At 42.9% G+C, this 12,199-nt stretch overlaps 1 protein-coding gene across 1 annotated transcript in view; it reads left to right on the top strand.

Moving 5' to 3' along the window:
* Positions 1-12,199, top strand: part of shank2b (SH3 and multiple ankyrin repeat domains 2b) — a 1,006,494-nt gene that overhangs the window by 319,328 nt on the left and 674,967 nt on the right. Inside the window, exon 11 of the mRNA XM_059652213.1 lies at positions 3,336-3,402. Within this exon, the coding sequence (XP_059508196.1) occupies positions 3,336-3,402 (67 nt within the window). The remainder of the gene's footprint in view (positions 1-3,335; positions 3,403-12,199) is intronic.

Below are 12,199 nucleotides of genomic sequence, written 5' to 3'. Positions count from 1 at the left end.
TTCCTCCTCTCACTTTGAACTCATGACCCCTAGTAATTGAGTCCCCCACTCTGGGAAAAAGCTTCTTGCTATCCACCCTGTCTATACCCCTCATGATTTTGTAGACCTCAATCAGGTCCCCCCTCAATCTCCGTCTTTCCAATGAAAATAATCCTAATCTATTCAACCTCTCTTCATAACTAGCACCCTCCATACCAGGCAACATCCTGGTGAACCTCCTCTGCACCCTCTCCAAAACATCCACATCCTTTTGGTAATGTGGTGACCAGAACTGTACACAGTACTCCAAATGTGGCCAAACCAAAGTCTTATACAACTGCAACATCACCTGCCAACTCTTCTACTCAATGCCCTGTCCAATGGAGGAAAGCATGCCATATGCCTTCTTGACCACTTTATTGACCTGCGTTGCCACCTTCAGGGAACAGTGGACCTGAACACCCAGATCTCTCTGTTCAATTTTCCCTAGGACTTTTCCATTTACTGTACAGTTCGCCCTTGAATTTGATCTTCCAAAATGCATCACCTCACATTTGCCCAGATTGAACTCCATCTGCCATTTATCTGCCCAACTCTCCAGTCTATCTATATTCTGCTGTAATCTCTGTATGTCCCCTTCACTGTCTGCTACTCCACCAATCTTAGTGTCATCTGCAAACTTGCTGATCAGACCACCTACACCTTCCTCCAAATCATTTACATATATCACAAACAACAGTGGTCCCAGCACAGATCCCTGTGGAACACCACTGGTCACAGGTCTCCAATTTGAGAAACTCCCTTCTACTACTACCCTCTGTCTCCTGTTGCCTAGCCAGTCTTTTTTATCCATTTAGCTAGCACACCCTGGACCCCAGGTGACTTCACTTTCTCCATCAGCCTGTCATGGGGAACCTTATCAAACGCCTTACTGAAGTCCATGTATATGACATCTACAGCCTTTCCTTCATCAATCAACTTTGTCACGTTCTCAAAGAATTCTATTAAGTTGGTAAGACATGACCTTCCCTGCACAAAACCATGTTGCCTGTCACTGATAAGCCCATTTTCTTCCAAATGGGAATAGATCCTATCCCTCAGTGTCTTCTCCAGTAGCTTCCCTACCACTGACGTCAGGCTCACCAGTCGATAATTACCTGGATTATCTTTGCTGCCCTTCTTAAACAGGGGGACAACATTAACAAGTCTCCAGTCCTCCGGGACCTCACCCATGTCTAATGATGCTGCAAAGATATCTGTTAATGCCACGGCTATTTCCTCTCTCGCTTCCCTCAGTACCCTGGGATAGATCCCATCCGGACCTGGGGACTTGTCCACCTTAATGTCTTTTAGGATACCCAACACTTCCTCCTTCCGTATGTCAACTTGACCTAGAGTAAGCAAACATCTGTCCCCAACCTCAACATCCGTCATGTCCCTCTCCTTGGTGAATATCAATGCAAAGTACTCGTTAAGAATGTCACCCATTTTCTCTGACTCAGCGCATAACTTTCCTTCTTTGTCCTTAAGTGGGCCAATCCTTTCTCTAGTTACCCTCTTGCTCTTTGTATATGAATAAAAGGCTTTGGGATTTTCTTTAACCATGTTTGCCAGCAATATCTCATGTCTTCTCTTCGCCCTCTTAATGCCTCATTTCAGATTCGCTCTACATTCCGGATATTCTTGCAAAGCTTCGTCCCATCCTTGTCCATGAGTATTGTAAAACGTAAGGAATTGTGGTTGCTATTTCCAAAGTCATCCCCTACTGTAATATCAACCACCTGGCCCGGTTCATTCCCCAACACCAGATCCAGTATGGCCCCTTCCCGACTTGGACTACAAACATACAGCTCTAGAAAACCCTCCTGGACACACCTTACAAATTCTGCTCCATCTTGACCCCTAACACTGAGTGAATCCCAATCAATGTTGGGAAAATTAAAATCTCCCATCACCACCACCCTGTTTCTCCTACACCTTTCCGTTATCTGTTTACATATTTGTACCTCTATCTCACGCTCGCTGTTGGGAGGCCTGTAGTACAGCCCCAACATTGTTACTGCATCCTTCCTATTTCTGAGTTCTACCCATATTGCCTCACTGCTCGAGTCCTCCATGGGGCCCTCCTTCAGTGAGGCGGTGATATCGTCTTTGTCCATTACTGCAACTCCTCCACCCCTTTTACCTCCATCTCTATCCTGCCTGAAGCATCGATATCCTGGGACAACTAGTTGCCGATCATGCCCTTCCATCAACCAAGTCTCAGTAATGGCAATAACATCATACTTCCAGGTACCGATCCAAGCCCTAACATCAGCTTTCCTGCTACCCTGCTGCTCCACCTGCTGTGTTCATCCAGCTCTACACCTTGTTAGCTCAGATTCTTCAGCTTCTGCAGTTCCTACTATCTCTCCACATTTCAATAGTGCTCTTCCTTGACAGTATCTGTTCCCATTTCATGTGACCCAGTTCTTGCCTAACCGAATTATAATTACCTTCCCCCAATTATAAACCTTACCCTGCTGTACGTACCTATCCTTTTCCAAGAGAGAGCAGGCGTTAATTTAATTTTTACTCTGAAGGTACTACTGAACATAATTTTGCCATAAAGTCAGTCTCTGTGTTTCTGCAGCGGGGGTCAAACTCTTAGATTTTTCACCTCGGAGTAAAATTATTACCACTCAGCCATGGCTTGACACTGAAAGTAATGCAGTTAAAGCTTTTACCACTTCAAACCCACCATTCCCCATTGTGGCCAACTGTACGTTCACCATTTCCTTCACCAGATGATTTTTCTGGTGATGACAGTTTCATCAAGCAGTGATTCATGTTCAGCATCTCTTTCAGCTTATCTCAACTCTGTAAAATGAATTTGTGTCACTCAGTGAATGATGATGGTTATACTTTGTCTGACTAGGTAGGAGAACTGATGAACAATATTTACTACAGACAGTAATGGAATAATCCTTTACATTGAAACAATATTTAGTTTATTGGTTTGCAACAATACTTAGTAAAGATATTGTGTCAGTAATAATAACTGTTCATTTTGTTATAAAAAGAATAATTAATACTAAAATATGAGTTAGGTTAAAAATCTACAACCGTTCTTTTGATTCTGATTATAATGCATCTGCTATGCAGTACAATGGATCATTTGAATCTATTGTTTAAATTTAATTAAAAGGTATTGAAGTTTAACTAAAAATATTAGTTAATCCTTCATTACGTGGTAGAAAGCTGCCAAATAAATTGTTCAATAACTCCTTTACTGTAGGTGTAAAGGAAGTGCTTAACCAGGTTCACACTGCAAATGATCTGTCATTCAGGACCATTGTACAACTCTGTTTTTGCAGGTGGCTATCATAGCGGGAAACTTTGAATTGGCTGAATTTATCAAGAACCACAAAGAAACAGATGTCGGTGAGTCAAGCATTAAATAAGGCAACAGGGCCAGTCATGATGCAGACACATGTACCTTTTGTCTTTAATGTCAGAGTGATAATTTTGGTTAAAACAGGTGATTGCCCATTACTTCTGTGGATTAGCTCCTGGACAGAGTTGTAGCTTGGAGTTATAGATGGAATAAGGATTTCTATTACCTTCCTGGACCTGCAGTGGGCTGTAATCTATTAACTCTGCTCAGAATGTGCTCAACATGGAATAGCTTACCAGTGGTAGTCGTGGAAGCGGAGTCATTAGTGACATTTAAGCGACTGCTGGACATGCACATGGACAGCAGTGAATTGAGGGGAATGTAGTTAGGTTATTTTATTTTTGGATTAGGATTATTCCACAGTACAACATCGTGGGCTGAAGGGCCTGTACTGTGCTGTACTTTTCTATGTCCTATGTTCTAAGTTCTAGCATTGTGGTGGATCTGCTGAGGTGAAGCAAAACCCAGGTTTCCACTCAAATTTATTAACATTAACCCAAAAATAAAAGATCCCCCAAATGAGCAGTGTAGTCAGAAGTGGACCATAAAATATAGGAATAGAAGTAGACTATTTAGCTTGTTGAGTCTGCTCCCCAATTCAATGAGGCCGTGGCTGATATGAAAATCCTTAACTTCACTTTCCTGCCTTTTCCCTATAAGCCTTGATTCCCACTGATTAAAGATCTATCTATCTCAGCCTTGAATACACTCAATGGCCCAGCCTGGCAGCCCTCTTTGGTAAAGTTTTCCATGGATTTGTTGCACTCTGGAGAAGAAATTCTTCCTCATCTCTGAAATAAATGGATGACCCCATGTTCTGAGATTATGTTCCCTGATCCTAAACTTTCCCATAAGGGGCAATGACCTGTCCACATCTACCCTATCAAGTCCTCCATGAATCTTCTATGTTTCATTTAGGTAATCTTTCATGCTTCTCAACTTCAACGAGTACCTCTCAATCTCTTCTCATAGGACTGTTTCTGGGATGAGCCTGGTGAACCTTCTCTGAACTGCCTCCAATGCCAGTATATCTTTCCTTAAATGAAGGGCCCAAAACCGTTCACAGTGTTCCAGCTGGGCTAGGCTAATGCCTTGCATAGCGTTCACAATGTCTGCTTACATTTATATTCCATTCCTTTTGAAATAAAGGCGAACATTCCATTCACCTTCCCAACAACCCTCTGAACTTGGAGGCTAGCTTTTTATGATTTGTGCACAAGGACTCCCAAACCCCTCTGGCCTGTAGATTTCTGCAGTCTTTCTCCATTTAAATAATATTCAGATCTTCTATTCTTCCTGCCAAAGAGCATGATTTCACATTTTCCCACTATACATTCTATATGCTGAGTTATTTTTTGCACTACGCAATCTGTCGATATCCCTGCACCCACACTTTCTGTCATCCAAACCATTCACCTTTTCCCCCCTGTTTCTGTATCATCCACACACTTGGCAAAAGCACATTCATTTTCCTCCAAGTCATATATTGTGAGTAACTGTGGATCCACCACTGATCCCCGGGACACACCACTACAAAAGTTGGCATCCTGAAAATGCTCCCTTTGTCCCAACTTTCTGACCATAAAACCATGCAAAATAGGAACAGGATTAGGCAGTTTGGCCCCTTGAGTCTGCTCCACCATTGAAGAGGATCATGGTTTTATTGACATTCCTTTTGTCCATTTTCCTGCCCTTTTCCCTCAACTCTTCAATCCTCCATGGAGAACTATCTCAGCCATAAACACATACGAGGCATCTGCCACTGCAGATCTCTGAGGCAAGGAGTTTCAAAGACTCTCAACCTTCTGAGAGAAGAAATCCCTCCTTGTCCATGCCTTAAATTGTTGCCCCTTAAAATATTGCCCCTTTATCTCGAGACCATGCAGTGGGATTAGAGACTTTCCCATGAGGGTAAACATCCTCTCAGCATTTTTCCTGTTAAGCCCCTTAAGAATCCATGTTTCAATGATATTACCTCTCATTCTTCTAAACTTCAGTGAGTACAGCCCTAACCTGTTTAGCTTTTGTCTATAAGACAATCCCTCCATACCAGGGATCATCCTAGTGAACCTTCTCTAAACTGCTTCTGATGACATAATACCATTTCTTAAATAAGGAGACCAAAGCTCTTCAAAGTACTTGAGATGTCGTCCCATCAGCAAGATGTACAGTTACAGTAAGACTTCCCTACTCTTATACTCCAAACCCCTTGAAATAAGGGGCCAACATTCCACTCACCTTCCTGATTACCTGCTGCCCCTGTGTGTTAACTTTCTATGTTTCATGCAGAAGTATCCCCAAGCCCCTTTGTGCTGCAGTTTTTTTCTCCATTTATATAATACCTTTCTTTTGTTCTTCCTTCCAAAATGAAGAACTTCACATTTTTCAGCATTAAACTTCATTTGCCAATATTTTGCCCATTTCTTCTCCGTTATCTATTTGTTAGCCAATTCTCCATCCATGCTACTATTGCACTCTAATACCAGGAGCTCTCATCATATTAAGTAAATTAATGTGCAGTGCCTGAGCAAATGCTTTCTCCCCCCTTCAAAGAATTCGAGTAAATGTGTCAGGCCTGATTTTCCCTTCATGAAGCCATGCTGATTCTGCTTAATTATATTATGTATTTCTAAATCTCTGCTACATACTTTGCTATTGATTTGAACATGTTCAACTGGTCTCGAGATGTTTGTATCTAATTAATTTAATTTCAAAAGCCTTCAAGTACTTGATGCAGCTAAACAAACAGGTCACAATTTTATATAACAGAGCAAATCAGTTGATTGCATTTGAATCCATTTCAAATTGAATTTAAAATAATCACAGCATTATCAAGACAATCAGATCTGAATGAGAATTCAGTGGACTTCTTGTCACTCGAGCTGTAGGTCAGTCATTAACAGTGCCAAGATGCCTGTTTGCCTGAAATTCTGTGCATACTGTGATGGACAACTTAACAAGCACAGTCACTATATGAACCTGGCCATGTTGACAGCTTTTGGGTGAGAACCTGTTCTATCAAATTTACTTTTCAGCCAACCTGCTGGGTCTCAGAAAGCTAAGCACAAGGGGCTATAGGTGTAATTCACTTTCATTTTAAGTCCCATAATCTTTTAAGCTACTTCAGACAATACTGCCCAGATGGAACAGATTCTGGGTGGAAAACATACATTAACTGTAGACCATTTAGGGCACTGTAATTATTCAGTTACAACAGACAAAATCACTGAACGAAAGAATTAAGCTTTATTTTTCCCAATATGTTCCACCTCTTGATTCTGTTCTCCAAACCAAAAGACTGAATGTAACTGTGATTTATCGTATTTCATAAATTTTATTCTTTATTTTTCTGCTCTTCAGTTTGATGTGGATTTTGTTTGTGTTGAAAGAGGGTTAGCGACTATTGGATGAACAATAGTGATGTATCATTGAACCCAGCAGCAGGAAGGTGAATAGCTGCTGATTACTGACTTGCACTGCTTTGATCTGTCAGTAATATTGATGAGGCTATTGTTTACAATAAGGGGATTGCTGATGCCATTTCAATTCGACTTGGACAACATCATATTGTTCAGTGCCATTCATAACTCCTCACATACGGAAACAGTCCATGTCCAAATGCAACATGTCCTGGGCAGTATCCAGGCTGGGGCCGACAAATGGCAAGCAACATTGATGCCGCACAAATGCCAGGCAATAACCATCTCTAACAAGTGAGAATAAAACAATCACCCCTTGATGTTCAATGGTGTTACCATCACTGAATTCCCCACTTTCACCATCCCTGGGGTAACCATTGACCAGAAACTCAACTGGACTAAACCAAGAAACACTGGCTATAACAGCAGGTCAGATGCTAGGAATCCTGCAGCGAGTACTCACTCCTGACTCCCCAAGGCCTATCCACCATTTTATTTTTTGATTTATTAATGGGATGAGGTGCGTTGCTGGCTAGGCAGCTTTAGAAAATAGATGACTGGTTTAGACTTAAGATCTCGATCGGCTTGGACAGCCAAAGGGCCTGTTCCTATGCTGTAATTTTCTTTGCTCTTTGTTCTTTGTTCTTAATTGCCCAGAGGACAGTTAAGAGTCAAATACATTGCTGTAGGTCTGGAGTCACATGTAGGCCAAACCAGGTAAGGATGGCAGTTTCCTTCCCCAAAGGACTTTGGTGAACCAGATGGGCACAAGTCAGGAATGTGATGGAATACTCCCCAATTGCCTGGATGAGTGTACCGCCAACAGCACTCAAGAAGGTTGACACCATCCAGGACAAAGCAGCCCGATTTATTGGCACCACACCCACAAACATTCAATCCCAGCACCACCACAAATGCTCAATAGCAGCAACGTGTCCTATCTATGAGATGTACTGCAGAAATTCAGCGAAGATCCTCAGACAGCACCTTCCAAGCCCACAACTGCTTCCATCCAGAAGGACAAGGGCAGGATAGAACATCACCACCTTCAACTTCCCCTCCAAGCCACTCACCATCCTGACTTGAAAATACATCACCGTTTCTTCACTGTTGTTGGGTCAAAATCTTGGAATTCCCTCGCGAATAGCATTGTGGGTCAACTCACAGCAGGAGGACTGCAGCATTCAAGAAGGCAGTTCCCCACCACCTTCTCAAGGGCAATTATGGATGGGAAATAAATGATGGCCCATGAATGAATAAAAGCATAAAAAGGCCCGGAGAGAAAATATGTAACTTGGTGAAAGTTGATCTTCTTTAGATCACAGAATCCCTGCAGTGTGGAAACAGGCCCTTCAGCCCAACAAGCCCACACTGACTCTTAGAGCATCCCACCTAGGCCCATTCCCCTATAGCCCACCTAATCTACACCTCCCTGAACACTACGGGCAGACGACACTAAGGCTGGTGGAGTTGTGGATAGTGACGAAGGATGCGGTAGGTTGCAGAGGGACATAGATAAGCTGCAGACCTGGGCAGAGAGGTGGCAAATGGAGTTTAATGCAGACAAGTGTGAGGTGATGCACTTTGGTAGGAGGAACCGGAATGCAAAGTACTGGGCTAATGGTAAGATTCTTAGCAGTGTAGATGAGCAGAGAGATCTCGGTGTCCATGTACACAGATCGTTGAAAGTTGCCACCCAGGTTGACAGGGCTGTTAAGAAGGCATACAGTGTTTTAGCTTTTATTAACAGAGGGATCGAGTTCCGGAACCAAGAGGTTATGCTGCAGCTGTACAAAACTCTGGTGCGGTCGCACTTGGGGTATTGCGTACAGTTCTGGTCACCGCATTATAAGAAGGATGTGGAAGCTTTGGAAAGGGTGCAGAGGAGATTTACTAGGATGTTGCCTGGTATGGAGGGAAGGTCTTACGAGGAAAGGCTGAGGGACTTGGGGCTGTTTTCATTAGAGAGAAGAAGGTTGAGAGGTGACTTAATTGAAACATTTAAAATAATCAGAGGGTTAGATAGGGTGGATAGGGAGACCCTTTTTCCCAGGATGGTGACAGCGAGCACGAGGGGACATAGCTTTAAATTGAGGGGTGCAAGATATAGGACAGATGTCAGAGGTAGTTTCTTTACTCATAGTAGTAAGGGAATGGAACGCTTTGCCTGCAAAGGTAGTAAATTCGCCAACTTTAGGTACATTTAAGTTGTCATTGGACAAGCGTATGGACGTACATGGAATAGTGTAGGTTAGATGAGCTTGAGATCGGTATGACAGGTCGGCACAACGTCGAGGGCCGAAGGGCCTGTACTGTACCTATAATGTTCTATGTTCTATTTAGCATGGCCAGTCCATCCGGCCTGCACATCTTTGGACTGTGGTAGGAAACCGGAGCACCCAGAGGAAACCCACACAGACATAGGGAGAATGTGCAAACTCCACATAGACATTCACCCAAGGGTAGAATTGAACCTGAATCCCTGGCGCAGGGAGGCAGTACCACTGACCACAGAGCCATCGTGCCACCATTTACTTTTTATTTGTTAACAAAGGTATTCGAAGAAATTCAACATTAGTACCGATTGCAGTCCCAGCCTAATGTTTTATCTGCAAGATTCAATGGGCACTGCTTTCTTGTGTCACCATGGTATAGACTTCCTATGAATTGGCTGTTGTTCCCTATTGGAACTCAGCCCAGTTTCAGGTTGGTTGACAATTGGCCGCTTGCGACTCCAGTGTTTCATGCTTGTGCCTAAAAATCATTTTAATGAGCCTCTTTACTGCAAAATGTGTTACATAGAATGTAATACATCAATCATGAAAGTAGAGCATTCTGTCTTGTTTGCAGAAGCTGAGGAGGAAGGGCAGTATGTGAGGTCAGTTTGAAGAATCAAGGTTTTTGGAAATTTGCTGTTTTTCTGAGTCTCATTGGTGGCGAACTGTATTGAGCAATACAAAGCAGGTGGCATTGTATCGATAAACTGCTCTATTCCATTTGATTTTCAACTCCACTTGTCTTCACTGGAGGTGCATATCAAACATATTCTAATGAGAAGTCCTGAGGCATTACCCCCAATTTGAATTTAACCATATTGTTTGATGAAAATCAGTAACCTTGTTGAAATAATCTTCAGACTCCATCTAGATTTATGGGGACGATGTAAGATAAAGTAACCTCAATCCCAGAGGACCATAGGGCTGTTTTCTCAATAGAGAGAGACAACTGGTGCTGGGTTTAACCTAGGGGTCACCACACGTCAGGCAAAAGGAGAGGCTAAGGAGGATAGATCTCCATAGTAACCTCAGCCAGGATTGAACCTGTGCAGTTCTCAGCTGTTCAGCCAACTGAGCTAAGTGAGGCCCAAACAGAAATGGCTATCACAGCATCACTGACTGACCATTGGAGTAAGCCCATTGAGAAAGAATTTTCACTTTGTGAGCTTGCATTGTGTCTGTGTTGAGAACATGTTTATACATGATTTTTACATTAGATAATAACTTACTTTTAAAATTATATTATTGGTTCAAATGTTTAATGATACAGCCTAAATTCTTAATTTAAACTCATATTTTGTGGGTTCTTGCAAAATCAAAGCACATACGAACATATGGATAGTGAACAAATGGCAGGAGTAGGCCGTTAGACCAAACAAGCCTACTCCATCATTCAGTACAATCACAGCTGATCTGATTGCTCCATGTTCCCATCAATCCCCTGATAAGCTTTCACCCACACCTTGCTTTTTAAGAATCTATCTTCCTATGTCTTAAAAAGATTCAAAGACTGAGAGGATTTTTTCCTCCCTGCTGTGGTGCAATAGCAAGAAAGATGGAAAATGTGGGAATTACAAAATCACATTCTCAATGTTGATAAAAGATTTTCTGATTTTTGCCTTAAGCTGTAAATGATGACTTCACAATCTTGCACTCAGTGATGGTAGCCTAGCTTCCCTATATTTGCATCTCATTGAAGCTCCAACTCATCTTTTTTATTGGCCATTTCCAATTGTCCTTTCCTTCCCTGGCCTGCTTCCACATTGTATGAATGGCTTCATTGTTCGCACAGACATGGTGGGCCAAAAGCACTGTTCCTGTGCTGTACTGTTCTATGTTTCAATCAGTAAGTCACCTCCTACTCCCCTAAGCTCTGGCAGTAATTGTTTGCCAGATCTGGACATATCTGTAATAAGAAAAGTGGTGAATATTTCAGATCAGTGACGTTTCCTGAATTGCAGACGTGACTACAGTTTGAAGGTATTAAATTGATTGTGAAATGTTTCCAGATATCTGGCAGCCATGAAGGTGCTCTTTAAATGCAGATAACAAGGTGCAGAGCTGGATGAACACAGCAGGCCAGGCAGCATCAGAGGAGCAGGAAAGTTGATGTTTTGGGTCTGGACCCTTCTTCAGAAAACATAACTGCTTCTTTCTTTCAAAGGTCAGCGTGGGTTTCCTCCAGGTGTTCTGGTTTCATAGAATATCTACAGTGTAGAAACAGGCCCTTTGGCCCAACAAGTCCATACTGACCCTGAGAGCAGCCCACCCAGACCCATCCCCCTATAACCCACCTAACCTGCACATCCCTGAACACTACAGGGTAATTTAGCATGGCCAATCCATAGCATGCACATTTTTGGACTGTGGGAGGAAGCTGGAGCACCTGGAGGACTCCCATGCAGACACGAGGAGAATGTGCAAACTCCACACAGTTGCCTGAGGCTGGAATTGAACATGGGTTCCTGACGCTGTGAGGTAGCAGTGCTAACCACTGAGCCACCGTACTGCCCCTGGGTTACCTCCCACAGTCTAAAGATGTGCAGGTTAGGGTAGACTGGCCATGCTGAATAGCCCCTGGTGTCCAGGGATGAGTAGGTTAGGTGGATAGGCCATGGCAGATGGGGGCATATACGGAAGGGGCGGTGTTCGTCTGGGTGGGAGGGGCAGGTGTGGATTTATTGGCCAAATGGCCTGCTTCCACCTTGGAGGGATTTTTTGATTTAATTTGTTTTATTATTTCAATTTGTGACCTGTAAGCTTACTGCTGAAACTATGTGCAAGCCTCAAACTCCACACTGCAGGCCTGCCTTATGGTTTCACCACAGTTTGTAACTGAAGGCCCAGCATGACCCGTTTTGTTCATCAGGGAGCCAGACTGACTTCAGTGGTCGATGGTGCTGGGAAATCTTTGAGTAAATTCTCCTATAGGGGTAGAGCAACACCAGGTTTTGTCTGTGTGCAACAAGCAGTAAAGGATCTGGAGGGCAGATGTCTTACAGTATTCATGATGAAAAAATAAATCTGTTCGTCAGAAGGGAAATGAAAATAAATAATTGAACTGAGTGTTTAAGCCTGAGCTATCCCTG

The sequence above is a fragment of the Stegostoma tigrinum genome, chromosome 17, assembly GCF_030684315.1.
Source record: "Stegostoma tigrinum isolate sSteTig4 chromosome 17, sSteTig4.hap1, whole genome shotgun sequence".
NCBI classification, from domain to species: Eukaryota; Metazoa; Chordata; class Chondrichthyes; order Orectolobiformes; family Stegostomatidae; genus Stegostoma; species Stegostoma tigrinum.
This window is presented reverse-complemented; position numbering and strand designations above follow the sequence as displayed.